At 45.7% G+C, this 19,333-nt stretch overlaps 1 protein-coding gene across 5 annotated transcripts in view; it reads right to left on the bottom strand.

Moving 5' to 3' along the window:
- The window catches only part of LOC143929657 (alpha-1,3-mannosyl-glycoprotein 4-beta-N-acetylglucosaminyltransferase C-like), a 107,066-nt gene that overhangs the window by 25,138 nt on the left and 62,595 nt on the right, over nt 1-19,333 (bottom strand). For 4 of the 5 annotated variants that reach the window (XM_077453596.1, XM_077453595.1, XM_077453600.1 and 1 more), the window contains one exon: nt 1,385-1,536. In XM_077453596.1, the coding sequence (XP_077309722.1) occupies nt 1,385-1,504 (120 nt within the window). In that variant the 5' untranslated portion in view covers nt 1,505-1,536. Of the gene's footprint in view, nt 1-1,384; nt 1,537-10,788; nt 10,925-19,333 lie in introns of those variants that run through there. The other variant, XM_077453599.1, reaches the window with a different exon arrangement.

The raw sequence follows: 19,333 nt of genomic DNA, 5'->3' as shown, positions 1-19,333 counted from the left end.
TTGATGTTTTACATATGTTCATGTTGCACTTTTTATATGGTGTTTGTGAGGGGGGGGGGGGGTGCTTTAAAAAAAAGCTGTAATTATTTTTAATTTATATTCTATCAATCCTCTTTTTTTTTTTTTAATCACTTGGCTTCCACGCTATAGCCAAATGACAGCTACAGCGCGGACCTGAATTTTCAGGAGGCCGTTATATGACGGCCTACCCTTTTGCATGCTCTGGTGATCACTGATCCGAGTAAGGGGCCGGTCCTGGCCCCTTACCATGCGATCAGCTGTCAGCCAATTAGTTCCAGCTATTAGTGCCACTTCATCAGTGCCACCCACCAGTGCCTTCTCTCAGTGCCCACCAGTGCCTTCTCTCAGTGCCCACCAGTGCAGCCCATTAGTGCAGCCTATCGGTGCCCATCAGTGCCGCCTATTGGTGCACATCAGTGCAGCCTCATCAGCGTACATCAATGAAGGAGAAAAATTACCCGTTTGCAAAATTGTATAACAAATTTATGAAATTTTTTTTATTCGGTATTTTAAAATTAAAAAAAAAAAAAACGCAGAGGTGATCAAATACCACCAAAAGAAAGCTCTATTTGTGGGAAAAAAATGATAAAAATGTCATTTGGGTACAGTGTTGCACGACCGCGCAATTGTCATTCAAAGTGCATCAGCGCTGAAAGCTGAACATTGGTCTGGGCAGGAGGGGGGGAGTTTAAGTGCCCAGTAAGCAAGTTGTTAAACTTTAATGCTATCACAAGGGGGGCTAACAAGTCCCCCTATGTGATACTATGGGCAGGTGACAGGTCCTCTTCATGGAGATATTAGGGGGCTATTAGACCCCCCCCCCCCCTCGTGTCTCGCCCCACCTTCCAGTGCAGCTATTCAAGCACAGATCGTGCTTAAATAGCTGCATCCTCAGCTACACTAGCCAAAGAATGACATCTGTGAGCGCACAGAGGTGGCGGAATACAGGCCTCTTCCAGGGTCATAAGATTCAGGAGGGATTGGGGAATGGATGTTCCCTTCGTTCCTTCTGCTCTCACTGTATGAGCGTTTTCCCCCAGGAGGGACAGGAGAGTCTGGGAACCACTGGAGGTACTGCCAGTAGGGGGCTCACACTTCGAGAGCCCCATAAAAGTGGTCTTCAAAGCAGCTTCCTCTTCTTTTATCCAGGGGCATCGTTGGGTGGCCACCATGTGGAGTTTTGCTCATGTGCTATGAACCCGGCTGCTTGATCATGCGACCCCCTGGGGGGACATGTAAAGGACAGGCTGAGCTCATGGGAAATGGGCAGAAAAGGAGGGGCCAAGGAGAACTTTTTTACATGAGGGGAACTTACAAAAAAAAAAAACTGAAGTTGTACTGATGTGATTTACAGCTCAGTTACCTGCAGGTAGGGATCGGAGGGATCGGGGCAGATATGTTCAGGAGGAGGTTTGGCTACCAGGATGACGCAAAGCGCCGCACACGCCGCACACAGAACTTTCCACAGGTGGATTCTCCTCATCTTCCGGATTCACTCTCTGCTGCTTCTCTTATCTAAAGGAGAAAAAAAAACCACACACAACTGTGATCCACGACGCCAACACCATCACATAATAAACCTGAACTACTACACCGTTCTAGGACTGAAATCCGTATTACATGGCCACAGTTCTTCCTCCGAAGCTGAACTCCACACAAACAGATAATCAGAGATGAGACTTTTATCCAGTTCTAGTAATTACACAGGCTCTGCTACATAGCACAGCCTTGTCTAGTGGGGGGAAGGACCTTGCTGCAGTTTCACTTTTTACTTGCAAGCCTCTTCCCCACTGACACTATGTGACTGGATAGTGAAAGGAGAAGCAGTAGACTGATGAGCTCTTTGTCACTCTGCTCCCTCCTCTATCGCCTACTGACACCATTCACAGCTCTGGTGACACCGTCCACTACCCTGCCCTACTGTCGCTGTGCACTGCCCTACTGTCACTGTACCCTGCCCTACTGTCGCTGTACCCTGCTCTACTGTCGCTGTACCCTGCTCTACTGTCGCTGTACCCTGCCCTACTGTCGCTGTACCCTGCCCTACTGTCGCTGTACCTGCCCTACTGTCGCTGTACCCTGCCCTACTGTCGCTGTACCCTGCCCTACTGTCGCTGTACCCTGCTCTACTGTCGCTGTACCCTGCTCTACTGTCGCTGTACCCTGCCCTACTGTCGCTGTACCCTGCCCTACTGTCGCTGTACCCTTCCCTACTGTCGCTGTGCTCTACCCTACTGATGCCTTCTACTGCCCTACTAACACCGTCAACTGCTCTACTGACACCAACCTCTGCCCTACTGTCACAGTCCATTGCAGTCCACTGCCCTACTATTTCGTTAGGCCTTACTAGTTAATTTAAAAAAAAAAATAAAAAAACAGGCAACGAGCCATGGAAATCTTGGATCTCTTTCATCTAGTTCAGGTAGATCTCCACCTCTCAAAGGTTGTCTGAGCTCTATTCGTACCATACCTGTAGGATCCCAGGGGAAGCTGTAGATCACTGTATTAGGCACTACTACTACTACTACTACTACCGTAGTACTACTGCAGTGTTCGGTGACATCTCCACCTTGTTCAAAATTAAAAGCACCTCTGATAACATGCCTCTCCAGGGGAAAATGCTGCAACTGAGTCCCTTCACTGCTGCCTACAGCAAAACGCCTAGGAGTTTGGACCATTAAACCAACCCAGGACTATATCTATGTATCCTTCTAAAGTATACAGTGCCTTAAAAAAGTATTCATACCCCTTGACATTTTCCACATTGTGTCATGTTGCAACCAAAAACATAAATGTATTTTAATGGGATTTTATTTGATAGACCAACACAAAGTGGCACATCATTGTGAAGTGGAAGAAAAATGATAAATCGTTTTTTAATTTTTTTTTACAAATAAATGTGTGAAAAGTGTGGGGGGGGGGGCATTTGTATTCAGCCCCCTTTACTCTGATACCCCTAACTAAAATCCAGTGGAACTAATTTCCTTCAGAAGTCACCTAATTAGTAAATAGAGTCCACCTGTGTGTAATTGAATCTCAGTATAAATACAGCTGTTCTGTGAAGACCTCAGAGGTTTGTTGGAGAACCTTAGTGAACAAACAGCATCATGAAGGACAAGGAAGACACCGGACAGGTCAGGGATAATGTTGTGGAGAAGTATAAAGCAAGGTTAAGTTATAAAAAAATCTCCCAAGCTTTGAACATCTCACAGAGCTCTGTTCAATCCATCATCTGAAAATGGAAAGAGTATGGCACCACTACAAACCTACCAAGACATGGCCCTCCACCTAAACTGACCAGCCGGGCAAGGAGAACATTCATTAGAGAAGCAGCCAAGAGGTCCATGGTAACTCTAGAGGAGCTGCAGAGATCCACAGCTCAGGTGGGAGAATCTTTCCACAGGACAACTATTAGTCGTGATCGCCACAAATCTGCCCTTTATGGAAGAGTGACAAGAAGAAAGACATTGGAGAAAGAAAGTCATAAGAAGTCCTGTTTGTAGTTTGTGAGAAGCCATGTGGGGGACACAGCAAACATGTGGAAGAAGGTGCGGCATTAGGCTGGATTCACACCTGTGTTGTTTTAGTGCTTTTTGCGTTTTGCAGATTTGCACTGCAATCCATTTAACGTGGTTTCCTATGGAACACGTTCTGTAGTGCAAAAATTGAAACAATGCAAAAAGCACCAAAAATGCCATAGGTGTGAATCAGGCCTTGGAGTCTGCAAAAGACTTGAAGCCGGGGCGGAGGTTCACCTTCCAGCAGGACAACGACCCGAAACATACAGCCAGAGCTACAATGGAATGGTTTAGATCCAAGCACATTCATGTGTTAGAATGGCCCAGTCACAGTCCAGACCTACCGTATATACTCGAGTATAAGCTGAGATTTTCAGCCTCTTTTTTGAGGCTGAAAGTGCCCCCCTCGGCTTATACTCGAGTCATCGCCGTCTGCCTGCCCGATCAGCGTGTCGAGCAGACAGACGGCGGCCATTCTACTATTCAAAAGCCGCGCCTCCGTCTGTGATAGGCGGAACACTCAATTTCCCAGCAGTCAGTGGTCCGCCTATCACGGACATCCGCTCATCCTCATACTACGGACGAGGATGAGAGGATGTCCGTGATAGGCGGAACACAGACTGCTGGGAAATTGAGTGTTCCGCCTATCACAGACGGAGGCGCGGCTTTTGAACAGTGGAATGGCCGCCGAGGCGCCGACGAAGAGCGGCGATCCTGGCATGGCAGAAGGACGGAGGCTCGGCTCGGGACGGGACGGAGGCTCGGCTCGGGACGGGACGGAGGCTCGGGACACAGGTAGGCTGGACACACAAGGCTGCACGGACACACACACAGGCATGGATGGACACACACACAGGCATGGATGGACACACACACAGGCATGGATGGACACACACACAGGCATGGATGGACACACACACAGGCATGGATGGACACACACACAGGCATGGATGGACACACACACAGGGATGGATGGACACACACACAGGCATGGATGGACACACACACAGGCATGGATGGACACACACACAGGCATGGATGGACACACACACAGGGATGGACGGACACACACACAGGGATGGACGGACACACACACAGGGATGGACGGACACACACACAGGGATGGACGGACACACACACAGGGATGGACGGACACACACACAGGGATGGACGGACACACAGGGATGGACAGGCATGTCTCACCCTCGGCTTATACACGAGTCAATAAGTTTCCCAGTTTTTTTGGGGTAAATTGGGGGCCTCGGCTTATATTCGGGTCGGCCTATACTCGAGTATATACGGTAAATCCCATTGAGAATCTGTGGCAAGACTTGAAAATTAATAAACGAAATAGTGCAACGCTAAAATATCCTCATAAAATTCCTCAGCAAGTGAGAAACAGAATAAAAGTCTTGTAAAAGGAAACTTGGATAGCGATGGTCAGCAGTGATGAATTCCTCTGTGTTGATGAAGGTACGAGCAGATATCCTTATAGTGTCAACAGACTTAGTGATTCCACCACCAGACAGCCAAGCCGCTCACCTTAAAGCAGGGATCCTCAAACTACGGCCCTCAGCTGTTGTGAAACTACACATCCATGAGGCATTGTAAAACTCTGACATTCACAGACATGACTGGGCATGATGGGAATTGTAGTTCCTGAACAACTGGAGGGCCGTAGTTTGAAGACCCATGCCTTAAAGTATAGACCCCTGACTTAACAGATAGGTCAGACAAACATTCGCCACTTCCAGTGGTCCAACACCAAGATTCCAATGGGCCAGATAGATGAAACTTGGCTTCTTGATTAGTATGGAGCTGTCATCAATAGTAAATACAGAGCACTAAAGCCTAGTGCTGGTTTGTAAACATGAACAGAACGTTCCACAAGATAAAATGCAGTAAGGTGGTTGCAGTGACATTCCAGGCTCCTCCCGCACGCGTATCGTCCTGAACGGGACTTCATCAGCGGAGGCCCTCGCAAACCATTCATTAATTTGTAGCCACCTACTAATTATTATCACCTGCTAGATTGACCTTAGTAAAAACTCACTAACCAATCAGAAACAGGCACTCAAAGGTCACTTATGCCGCGTACACACGATCGGAATTCTCGTTGGAAAAAGCTCTGATGGTCTTCCCAACGGAATTCCGCCGGAATTCGGCTCAAGCTGTCTTGCCTACACACGGTCACATCAAATTCCGATCATTTATAACGCAGTGACGTACAACACGTACGACGTGACTAGAAAAAGGAAGTTCAATACCCAGTAGCCAATAGCTTCCGTCTCGTAGTTGAATCTGAGCATGCGTGGTTTTTGGCGTGTCGGAAATTGCGTACACGCGATCAGAATTACCGATAGAAAGTTTTTCCGGCTGGAAAATTGAGAACACCCTATCAGTTTTTGGCTGGCGGAAATTCGGACAGCTAAATTCCGATGGAGCGTACACACGGACCCATTTCCGATTGAAAAGCTCTCATCTGTCTTTTTTTCTGGCCGGAATTCCGATCGTGTGTACGCGGCATTAAATCCTTCCTATCCTTATCCTATATACGACATTACTACTCATGACATTATATTTATCATCTCCTACAATCTGACAGTAAAGTGTAATAGTCGGGATTGGAGGTATAGGGTAATGTATTAACTTGCTGTCATTACTCTCATTACTTACATTCTTTAATTAGCTTTGACTATCCACAGACGCTGTGTACATCAAACCACATGCTGTCACGTGATACGGTCACATGACCAGAATGAAGTCGCGTGGTAAACAAGCGGTCATGTGACCAGAACAGTCGGCGAATAGCTTCTGCCCTCACTGCACCGTCAGCTCCACTAATAACGTGGGGGCAGGCTCGCGGTCACGTGGCAAAAAGCAATCACGTGACCGGAACAATTAGTATGTCACTTCCGCCCTCACAGCACCGTCGGCGTCACTTCAAACCCGACGCAACGAAATGCTGTAAGGGACGACCGCCTATTACTAATGCCCATGGTCACTTCCGCCCCTTACCACATGGATGCAAGACTTGAATGTTCACAGACTCTCTCCAACCAATCTGACAGAGCTTGAGATATTTTACAAAGAAGAATGGGAAGAAATGTCCTCTCTAGATGTGTAAAGCTGGTAGAGACACCCCCAAAAAGACTCGCAGCTGTAATTGCAGAGAAAGGCGGTTCTACAAAGTATTGACTCCGGGGGCGCCATACAAATGCCCCCCCCCCCCCCCCCCCACACACACACTTTTCATATATTTATTTGTAAAAAAAATATGAAAATCATTTATCATTTTCCTTCCACTTCGCAATTATGTGACATTTGTGTTTGGTCTATCACATAGAATCCCAATAAAATACATTTACGTTTTTTTAGTTGTAACATGACAAAATGTGGAACATTTCAAGGGGTATGAATACTTTTTCAAGGCACTCTACCTAAAAAGCAATATGGACAGCTGGTATAACCCTCCCTGTACTATCCAAAAGGGGGGGGGGAGTTTTGCCTTTTTTAGTTTTACTTTAACGTAGCGCAGCAGCATCCTGGATCCTAAATGTTTCTTTATATCTGGGATATGCAATTAGCGGACCTCCAGCTGTTGCAGAACTACAAGTCCCATAAGGCATAGCAAGACTCTGATAACCACAAGCATGACACCCAGAGGCGGAGGCATGATGGGAGTGGGACTTGTAGTTTTGCAACAGCTGGAGGTCCACTAATTGCAAATCCGTGCTTTATATCGTCACAGAGCTCACTAGAAGGAATCCTCCCCATTTATCATCCAAAAACTCACCTCATCCAATGTCGCCTGAACATCGTGCGGTCGCCTCGTATCTCGCGCTGACTGGCAAAGGTTAGTCGCTGTCCTAATGCCTTTACTTTCCGGAGGATAAGAAATGCAATTTCCTTTGAATTACACATGGCCTCCAGGTTGTTCCACCATTCAGTATTTCATAATTATAGAATGACGATGACTTGGGAGGTTTTCGTTAAATTTCACAATAATACGCCCTGTGATTGTGAAATGTGTTTATATATATATATATATATATAGCAGGTAAAATAAGTATTGAACGGCTTTTTTTTTTTTCCTAGGTAAATATATTTCTAAGAGCCGGTTCACACAGGGGCGACTTGGAATCCGACTTGAAGTCGCCCCAAGTCGCCCCAACATGTCAAATTCCATGTTAGACCCCTTTCACACCAGGGCGTTTTGCAGGCGCTATAGTGTTAGCCCCTGTACACACGGTCGGAGATTCTGCCAACCAAATCCGTTGGATTTTGTCCGTCAGATTTAGTCTGACAGATTGTGTCCAAAACTGTTGCATACACACGGTCGGACTAAGTTGGCGAAAAATCCGATCTTTCAGAACGTGATGACGTAATTTCGTTATGATGGGACTACATTCAGGCTAGTAGCCAATAGCTTTGATGTAGGAATTTGATCTGAGCATGTGTGGCACTTGGTCCGATCAAAATTCTCTACACATGATTGGAGTATGTCCGATCGGCCCAGTTGGTCGGGAAATATTTCCAACATGTTGGAAAATTGGGTCCGACGGAGATTCGGACGGAATCAGTCCGATGCATACCACACACAGTCGGATTATCTGACGACACGGTCCGATAAGACGCATTCCGACGGATTCTCCGACCGTGTGTACGCGGCATTAGAAATAGCGCCTGCAATCCGCCCTAAAGAAGCTGCACCATTGTTTGTAGTGTGAAAGCCCCGAGGGCATTCCACACTGCAGCGGTGCGCTGGCAGGACGTCAGGGAAAAGTCCTGCCAGCAGCTTCTTTGGAGCGGTGAAGGAGTGGTGTGTTTACCGCTCCTCCACCGCTGCTCCCCATTGAAATCAATGGGGCAGCGCTGTAATACCGCCGGCAAAACGCCGCTATTGCGGCATATTGCCGGCGGTTATAACCCTTTCTCGGCCGCTAGCAGGGGGGTAAAAGCGCCCCACTAGAGGCTGAAATCCGCCGCAAATCCGGCGGTAAAACGGCGCTAAAAATAGCGGCGTTTTACCACCCCCCCTAAGGCGGTGTGGTGTGAAAGGGGTCTTAGTCAATGAGAGCCGTCTTAATGCACACTACTGAAGTCACTCCGACTTCAGGAAAGGTTCCTGTACTACTTCAGTCCGACTTCTAGGCGACCGGCACCCATTGATTTCAATGGAAGTCGCCTCCAAAGTCCAATCGTGTCTTAACTGAAGCAACGATACAGGAAGAGGAAATTGTTTTCTCAGGCAAACCCCTCCCTCCCGCGGAGCTGATCGTTGTTGTTTGATTGGCCACTGGAAAGTCGTCTGTCCTGGAGGCGACTTGAAGTCGCCTTGTAAGTCCGCCCCCAAGTCGCGCTGTGGTGCGCGCGCTCAGGTCGTGTCCATGTCACCTCTCAAGGTCGCGGCCAGAGGCGCGTTGCCCCTGTGTGAAGCGGCTCTAAAGGTGCTATTGACATGAAAGTTTCCCCCCCAACATGTCAGTAACAACCCGTGCAATCCATACATACAAAGACGCCAAAACAAATACGTTCAGAAAGGAAGTTCTGTGTAATAAAATGGAGTGACACAGGGGGGGGGGGGGGGGGAAGTATTATGCCTCGTACACGCGGTCGAAAATTCCGCCGGAAAAGGTCCGTTCGGGTTATATTGTCGAAAAGTTCGTTCGCGTGTGGGCTCTATCGGACTTTTTCCTCCGTAAAAAAAATTTAAGAGCAGGATCTAAAACTTTCCGACAAAAAAAAAAATCCGATCTGACTTTTTCCGATCGTTTTGTAGAGAATTCCGTTCGGACAAAGTGCCACGTATGCCCAGATCAATTTACAAGACCAAAGCTATTGGCTACTGGCCTCTACGTAGTCCCGTCCTGCGCAACGAACGTCACCTCGTTAAGAACGATCGGATTTTATGACAACTTTGTCCGACCGTGTGTACGCAACACAAGTTTTGGACAAAATCCGCTGGGGGGGGGGGGAGAGAAACAGATGGATTTTTTGGTCGGAACGTCAGACGGTGTGTACAAGGCATTAGACATGTGAAGAAAGGGATGGAAAGCCGAGGCACCAGCTGAAATCTATTAGTAATTAGAAAGCAATCCTGCCCCTTGTCAGTGCAAATTAATATCAGTGGACACCCATCGGCTCCCGCTGCTGTCAATCACAGCCAGTGAGCCAATAAGGAGAGATTGGGGGGAGTGGGGGGGGGGGTGGGGGTGGGACAAGCCGCGGCTTGATGTGTCTTATGGATGCATAGAGCGGCGGGTGGGGAGCGAGGACGCAGAGGTGCCTCCCAGGGAAATTGGCTTTCTCTTGGGGCACTGCTCGAGGAGGAGGAGGGGAGGGGGGAGATGGGACCTGAAAAGAAGTGAATCGGGGGGGTGCTCTGTGCAAAACCACTGCACAGAGCAGGTAAGTATAACATGTTTGTTGTTTGTTTTTAGTTTTTTTTTTTAGGAAAAGCTTTAATATCACTTTAACTGGAAGCAGTTTCTATTGTGCCTTTTTGTATTTTTATTTTCTGTGCTTTTGTTTTGTTTTTTCTGTATTTTTGTATTTTTATTTTCTGTGCTTTTGTTTTTGTTTTTTCCGTGCTTTTGTTTTGTTTTTTCTGTATTTTTGTATTTTTATTTTCTGTGCTTTTGTTTTGTTTTTTCTGTATTTTTATTTTCTGTGCTTTTGTTTTTTCTGTATTTTTTTATTTTCTGTGCTTTTTGTTTTGTTTTTTCTGTATTTTTGTATTTATTTTCTGTGCTTTTGTTTTGTTTTTTTTCTGTGCTTTTGTATTGGAGATAATGTTTGTAAAGGTTCAAAATGTGTGTGAAAAAATGTATGTAAAAACTTTCTCAATAAAAAGTAAATAAAAAAACAAAACAAAAAAAAAACAACCAGAAATTTGTTTCACAGGGACAGGATCTGAATCATGCTAAATATATACATACGTGTGTGTGTGTGTGTGTGTGTGTTTGTGTGTGTGTGTGTATGTGTGTATATATATATATATATATATATATATATATATATATATATATAATATATAGTTTATATTTCTACTATAATATCTTATTATTATTATTATTTTTATACGTCTAATTATGGTATAATTACGCCTATTATAGTCTACTTACAGTAGTCATCTGTACAGCTCATGCATTGTGATTTGTGGCTCTTCCCCTTATCTGCATAGTCCTATTTTTTTTAAGTTGCCGCCTTGCTTCCTGTACATTTTATAAAACATCGGTGTACATACATGAAAATCGTTCTGCCGTCTCTCTCCTCGGACATCAGTAGACTTCCCCCCAATCCTTGCATATAAAAATACAAAATCCGGAAGGTACCCGGACCGGGCCGGTTCTGTACACTCAAGCCCGTGCAGGCGAAGTGTTAAGGGAGGAAGTAACTGTCTGCTATTAGTTGGGGGGATACAAAATCATATCTGCAAAAGTTTCCTTTTTTAACCGCAGCAAAAGCGGAACTGACACGTCTGACGGCTGATTGTCTCATATCAGGCTGCCCGCAGCTCGCTTTTTCTCTCTCTTCAGTCTGATGTTTATGTAAAACATTCTCATGTCTGGCTCACTTCTGCTCAGACACACACAATGCGGGGTTATTTACAAAGGGCAAATCCACTTTGCACTACAAGTGCACTTGGAAGTGCAGTCGCTGTAGATCTGAGGGGGAGCTCTGCTGAAATGAGTGGAAGCTCTGCTGATTTTATCATCCAATCATGTGCAAGCTAAAATGCTGTTTTTTTTATTTTCCTTGCATGTCCCCCTCAGATCTACAGCGACTGCACTTCCAAGTGCACTTGTAGTGCAAACTGGATTTGCCTTTAGTAAATAACCCCCATTGCAGATCTTTAATGCCGTGTACAGGCGATCAGAATTTCAGCCATCGGGAATTTAGCTAGCCGAATTCCCGCCAGCAAAAATTTGATAGCATGTTCTCAATTTTCCAGACTGAAAAACGTTCTATCGGATGCAATTCCGACACGCAAAAAATCACGCATGCTCAGATTCAAACTACAAGACGGAAGCTATTGGCTACTGGCTATTGAACTTCCTTTTTCTAGTCCCGTCGTACGTGTTGTACGTCACCGCGTTCTTGGCGGTCGGAATTTGGTGTGACCGTGTGTAGGCAAGACAGCTTCAGCGTAATTCCGTCGGAATTCCATGTCAGGAAAACCATCAGAGCTTTTTCCGACCCAAATTCAGATCGTGCGTACGCGGCATGAGAGTTTACTCCAGTTTTGCTGAGAAAAACAGCCCCTCCCTCCTCTGGGTGATCTCTGTACATTGCAGAGATTTTAACAAACTTTGTTGCAGATTTCTACCGTTTTTTTTTTTTGTTTTTTTTTGTTATTCTGGACCAACAGTTGTCTGTCTGTGTCCCATGTGCAGAGTGAATCTGTATGGGAGTGGCTTTGTCATTCTCAATCAGCTGCTGCACCTGTAGGGTACTAATAAGGGAATTGGCAAGGCCTGCATCCCTTTTAGACAGGGATTTCGATTTTGGAGGTATCTGAGAAAATCAGTAAGCTCATCACACAAGCAGAAAATGACATACTTGGGGCGTTCTGTATACAGTCTGTGTACAGAACACCTCCAGGCGGCCATATTGCATTTTACAGAAAATTGTAGAGCTGCAGTTTGAAAAGGAAAGGTAATTTCTAACCACCTGACGCCCACACTATAGCTGAAAGATGGCAAGGTAAAGGGCCAATCACAGTGGGCCCTTTACCATGTGGTGAGCTGTCACCCAATGACAGCTGATCATTGAAGTAAACAGAAGCCGGTTAGCATCTTTTTTTTTTCTTTTTCGTGTAGAAAAGAAGAAACCCCAAAGCTTCTGCTGGAGGGACATTGGTCCCCTAAGTGCCCACCAGTGCTGCTAATCAGTGCCCACCAGTGCCACCTATCATTGCCCATCACTGCCTCATCATCATCAGTGTCACTTATCAGTGCCACCTATCAGTGCCACCTATCGGTGCCCATCAGTGCCACCCATCAGTGCAGCCTCATCAGTGTCCATCAGTGCTGCCTCAGTGCCCATTAGTGCCACTTATCAGTTCTGTCTCATCAGTGCCCATCCATGCAGCCTATCCATGCCCATCCATGCAGTCTATCAGTGCCATCTAATTACAGCCCATCAGTGAAGGAGAAAAATTACCTTTTTTTTATATTTTGTTCTATAAAAAAAAAACAAAAAAAAACTTTTTTTAGTTTGTTTAGGAAAAAATAAAACCCCCCAGTGGTGATTAAATACCACAAAAAGAAAGCTTTACCACTGGCCACTGGTGTTCCTACTCTCTTCTGTCTGCAGCAAGCAACTAAGTCTCAGCATCAGCAGGCAGCCTCCACTCCGTTCTCACATAGTTTCTGTGTCCCGACTCCCGAATGAATAGAAGTAAGCAAAAATTCTTTGAGCGCCGGTGAGGCTGCATTTAATGGGTGCTAGTGAGGCTGCATTTGATGGGCGCCGGTGAGGCTGCATTTGAGGGGCACCGTTGAGGCTGAATTTGATGGGCGCCGGTGAGGCTGCATTTGATGGGCGCCGGTGAGGCTGAATTTGATGGGCGCCGGTGAGGCTACATTTGATGGGCGCCGGTGATGCTGCGTTTGATGGGCGCCGGTGAGGCTGTGTTTGATGGGCGCTGTTGAGGCTGCGTTTGAGGGGCACTGTTGAGGCTGAATTTGATTGGCGCTGGTGAGGCTGCATTTGATGGAAGCTTTATCAAAAAGGTGGGGTATACATGAGCAGTGCAAAGGAGGTAGAGTCAGGGGGGGGGGGGGGGGGGGAAATGAGGTTTCGCCTAGGGTGTCAAAAATCCTTGCACCAGCCCTGCCTGTATGTAGGCCCTAATGAAGAACTTCTCTTATTTGCTCGCTTTTGGTTTGTATATTACATCACAGGAAGTATTATATCGGTTTGATAAATGCAAACAAAAAACAAAAACAGTCTTGAACTTATCAGGCACTAGGGTTGCCACCTTTTCTTCAAGCCAAAACCGAACACTTTAGCGGCGCAGAGCAATTTTCTTCTTGTGTAGTATATGTTATAGGATTATAAAAGACCTGGGACACCTTTTGGGTTCCCCAAGGAAAGTAGTATTGTGTGGAGTGGGTGAGTGTGCCCAAAATGCTCTTGCTGACATCAACGCCCAGCCTCCCAGTGATGATGAACCTGCCACCCGACAGCCGCCGACAGCTCCCGGATGGCAACATCTTTGTGTGTGGCTATCTCGGTTACTTAGGGAGCCACTGCCCTGTCTGAATGATGTGTCCGGGATTTGGGCGGACTGAAATCCGGACACATAATTCAAAATCCGGACTGTCTGGGTAAATCCGGGACAGATGGCAACCCTATCAGGCACGCTCATTCTAGTTATTGAAAACGAACTCATTTTTAGAACACCAATTGCGCGGGGCTCCTGCTCGAGACTCCCTCCCTGCACGTGCAGGATCGGGTGTTATATCAATGCAGAGCTACTTACAGCCCACTTTGGAAAACTGTTTTTTAATATGGATCCCTTATATGCAGTCAGGTCTAGAGGACACATCGGGGTGGGGGGGGGGGGCTCATAAGGGCCCTCATGGGACACGATGCCGGAGAGGCGTTTATAGGATGCTGAATAACAAGAGTAGCATTGCAGGATTCTGGTCCCTCCACACATCTCGCAGGACAAGTTCTGCATGAAATCTAGCAAAGGGTGGTAGGGCCTTCCGGTTGGGGATTGCCACTAGCTCCGGATTTAAATTTATCCATCTGTTTATCCATTACAGTCGTGTTGTAATCTCCCAGTACCCAAATAAGGATGTTGGAATATGAGGCTGGGAATTGTGCTAAACCCTTCAGGCTGTCAAATGAGGGATGTAGAGATTTGCAACCATACGTGCCGATCCTGCTGATTTGCATAATAAGAAAATGTGCCATCCCCGGTCATCGATCGGGGAGAGCAGTAATTGGAAGGAGACCGCATGCGAAATAGGTACGCTGACACCTGTGGAGTGAAGCTGTGTGGGTGGAGTGAAGCTGGGTGGGACAGCTGCAGCTTTTAAGTGTGGGGATGGAGTTGGCCTGCAGGTGAGTTTCCTGAAGACGCACCACAGACGGCTTGTGGTGCCTTTACCGTTGAGAAAAAAATGCCACCCGCTTCGCTCCATCACCCAGACCCCCCCCCCCACATACCATGAGACTAAAGTACACACAGGAGACACAGAGTAACGAACTGGTATGAAACTTGTAGAAGCAATTTCAAGTGTAGGGACTCGTCACAGGACTCTCTACATCTCCAGGTAGCAGCTTTATGGGATAGGCTTTCCCGGGCCGGGTCTAGGCGAGTGTGTGACGGTGAGCGCCCCAGTTGGACAAACGGAGGGCAAAAACAAAATGTTCACCCTGCAACCAGCAGGGGTCAGAATAGACAGAAAAACCAAAAACATTAAGGCTGCTTTCACACTGGGGCGGGAGCAGCGTCAGCGGTAAAGCGCCGCTATTTTTAGCGGCGCTTTACCGTCGTTTTAGCGGCGGTGTGCGGGCGCTAGCGGGGTGGTTTTAACCCCCGCTAGCGGCCGAAAAGGGGTTAAACCCGCCCGCAAAGCGGCGCTGCAGCGGCGCTTTGCCGGCGGTATTGCCGCGGTGTCCCATTGATTTCAATAGGTAGGAGCGGTATAGGAGCGGTGAATACGCCGCTCCTTCACCGCTGCAAAGATGCGGCTAGCAGGACTTTTTTCACCGTCCTGCCAGCGCATCGCGCCGGAGGGCTTTCACACTGGAGTGAAAGGGGGCGGTTTTTTTCAGGCGTTACACAGGCGCTATTTTTAGCGCTGTAACGCCTGAATACCGCCCCAGTGTGAAAGCAGCCTAAGCAACCAAAAAAGAAGAAAGAGGAGCAAAAAAAAGTTTGTGCATCCTGTAAACAATGAAGGAGCTCAGTATCATAGAGCACAGTGACGTATCCAAGGTATGGCAGCCATGACAAGCGCCATGCGAGGGGGGGGGGGTAGAAAAAAAAAAGCCGCCACCCAGACAAAAAAAAGCCCCCCCCATGTCCTCTCGCAGCCGCCTCCCGCACTAATCTAGCCTGTCGGGGCCATGGCACGGCACTTCACCTAGCATTGCAAGTAGTCACTTGGCCAGGCAGTGGTGAGGGGAGCGGCAGGCGCCCCCATGAGGGCCAATGACTGTAATGTATGTGTGTATGTGTGTGTGTGTGTGTGTATATATATATATATATATATATATACACACACACATACATACATACATACATACATACATACACATATATATATATTAGAGAGAGTGATATCTATATATATATATATATATATATATATATATATATATATATATATATATATACACACAGTGCCTTGCGAAAGTATTCGGCCCCCTTGAGCTTTTCAACCTTTTGCCACATTTCAGGCTTCAAACATAAAGATATAACATTTTTATTTTTTGTGAAGAATCACCAACAAGTGGGACACAATTGTGAAGTGGAATGAAATCTATTGGATTTTTGAAACTTTTTTAACTAATAAAAAAATGAAAAGTGGAGCGTGCAAAATGATTGGGCCCCCTTGCGTTAATACTTTGTAGAGCCACCTTTTGCTGCGATTACAGCTGCAAGTCGCTTGGGGTATGTCTCTATCAGTTTTGCACATCGAGAGACTGAAATTCTTGCCCATTCTTCCTTGCAAAACAGCTGGAGCTCAGTGAGGTTGGATGGAGAGCGTTTGTGAACAGCAGTTTTCAGCTCTTTCCACAGATTCTCGATTGGATTCAGATCTGGACTTTGACTTGGCCATTCTAACACCTGGATACGTTTATTTGTGAACCATTCCTTTGTAGATTTTGCTGTATGTTTGGGATCATTGTCTTGTTGGAAGATAAATCTCCGTCCCAGTTTCAGGTCTTTTGCAGACTCCAACAGGTTTTCATCCAGAATGGTCCTGTATTTGGCTGCATCCATCTTCCCCTCAATTTTAACCATCTTCCCTGTCCCTGCTGAAGAAAAGCAGGCCCAAACCATGATGCTGCCACCACCATGTGTGACAGTGGGGATGGTGTGTTGAGGGTGATGAGCTGTGTTGCTTTTACGCCAAACATATCGTTTTGCATTGTGGGCAAAAAGTTTGATTTTGGTTTCATCTGACCAGAGCACCTTCTTCCACATGTTTGGTGTGTCTCCCAGGTGGCTTGTGGCAAACTTTAGATGAGACTTTTTATGGATATCTTTGAGAAATGGCTTTCTTCTTGCCACTCTTCCATAAAGGCCAGATTTGTGCAGTGTACGACTGATTGTTGTCCTATGGACAGACTCTCCCACCTCAGCTGTAGTTCTCTGCAGTTCATCCAGAGTGATCATGGGCCTCTTGGCTGCATCTCTGATCAGTCTTCTCCTTGTCTGAGCTGAAAGTTTAGAGGGACGGCCAGGTCTTGGTAGATTTGCAGTGGTCTGATACTCCTTCCATTTCAAAATAATCGCTTGCACAGTGCTCCTTGGGATGTTTAAAGCTTGGGAAATCTTTTTGTATCCAAATCCGGCTTTAAACTTCTCCACAACAGTATTACGGACCTGCCTGGTGTGTTCCTTGGTCTTCATGATGCTCTCTGTGCTTTCAACTGAACCCCGAGACTATCACAGAGCAGGTGCATTTATACAGAGACTTGATTACACACAGGTGGATTCTATTTATCACCATCAGTCATTTAGGACAACATTGGATCATTCAGAGATCCTCGCTGAACTTCTGGAGTGAGTTTGCTGCACTGAAAGTAAAGGGGTCGAATAATTTTGCACGCACCACTTTTCAGTTTTTTATTTGCTAAAAAAGTTTCAAAAATCCAATAGATTTCGTTCCACTTCACAATTGTGTCCCACTTGTTGGTGATTCTTCACAAAAAATTTAAATTTTATATCTTTGTTTGAAGCCTGAAATGTGGCAAAAGGTTGAAAAGTTCAAGGGGGCCGAATACTTTCGCAAGGCACTGTGTGTGTGTGTGTGTATATATATATATATATATATATATATATATATATATATATATATATAAAAAATAATGAGAGAGATATCTATAGATATATAATCATAGTTTTTGGACTCTTACGAGCAAAATTTTGTTCCAGAAGGATGCTCGTAATCCAAAGCTCTCGTATATCAAAGCGAGTTTCCCCTCAGGAAATAATGCAAACTCAGATAATCCATTCCACAGTCACTGCTTGTCTATGCAGTACCACATGTGGCCAGAGGTGCGGGGGCACTGGAGACACCTGAAAACACTCAGACGCTTGGGAACGGAGTGTTTCCAAGTGTCTCCGAGCATCACCGGCGCCCCCCGCCACTTCTGGCCAAATGCGGTACTGCACACCCCAGTGGCTTGAATTCTACTCGATTAAAAAAAAAAAATAGCTTGTATTGACGCTTGTAAAACACGTTACTCGCAATCCGAGGTACACTGATTTGGGTTATTTTCATCAAAGAAATGTAACAGAATACAATTTGGCCTAAATTTAGGGTCGCTTCACACTGAGGCAGCACGACTTGCAGCACGACTTGCAGCGCGACTGCCTCAGGCGACCTGCATCTGACTTCAGCAGCGGTTGGCAAAATGACTTCTGTATAGAAGTCAATGCAAGTCACCTGAAGTCGCCACAGAAGTAGTACAGGAACCTTTTTCTAAGTCGGAAGCGACTTGTGTCGCTCCTATTAGAACGGTTACATAGTACAGAACAGAGCGTGACTTGTCAGGTGGCTAAGTCGCCCCCCTGTGTGAACCGAGTCTTATGAAGAACAATTATTAATTTGTAACATTTTATAACCAAAACCGTGTGAACCGAGTCTTATGAAGAACAATTATTAATTTGTAACATTTTATAACCAAAACCAAGAAAAAAAAAATGTTTCTGTTTTTTTTTTTTTTTTTTTTTTTTTTTTATTCCAATTTTTTTTTTTTTCTTTTTTTTTTTGCAAGAAATAAAAAAAACTCAGCGGGGATTAAATACCACCAAAAGAAAACTCTATTTGTGTGAACAAAATGATAAAAACTTCATTTGGGTACAGTGTTGCATGACCAAGCAATTGTCATTCAAAGTGCGACAGCGCTGAAAATTGGCCTGGGCAGGAAAGGGGATAAAAGTGCCCAGGGTTCAGTGTTCATTTTGGCAGCAAATTTCGATTTGATTTTAGTCTGAGGACTAAAATGGCATTTTAGTTTTAGTCCCATTTTAGTCGTCTGCAATTGTTTTAGTTTTAGTCGTATTTAGTTGACTAAAATCTCCAGGTCATTTTAGTCGACTAAAACTTATTTTAGTCGTCTAAAATCGAATGGGTGTAATTAAATTGTAATGCATTAGTGAACGTTTTTCTCTACAATTTCCAAACTCATTATGTACTGCTGGAGTGAAAAATCTCATATGTTATTATTTATGGTATTGAAGTATGAACACCATGCCCTGGGCAAAACTTTTCTTGCCCCCCCCCCCCCCCATGCAGTTTCGCTCTCCACCTGCACTGAGACATACAATAAATAGCAGCTAGACTCAAAATCAGTTTACTAAATCAGATCAGGCAGCTATTGTGATTGATTTCCAGAGGTTACAATGTATCATTACCGCTCACTGACTGGTTGCTAGAGGTTACAGCACACATTACCGCTCACTAATTAGTTGTTAGAGGTTACAGCGCATGATTTCTGCTTGTTGATTCGATATTACTGTGGATATGACCTCGGGGGGGGCATGATATTCCCAATCTACATATGAATGCCCCCACTATTTACATATGAATGCC

The sequence above is a fragment of the Lithobates pipiens genome, unplaced genomic scaffold, assembly GCF_037356315.1.
Source record: "Lithobates pipiens isolate NorthernLeopardFrog02 unplaced genomic scaffold, aLitPip1_a1.2 Scaffold_24, whole genome shotgun sequence".
Classification (NCBI taxonomy): domain Eukaryota; kingdom Metazoa; phylum Chordata; class Amphibia; order Anura; family Ranidae; genus Lithobates; species Lithobates pipiens.
This window is presented reverse-complemented; position numbering and strand designations above follow the sequence as displayed.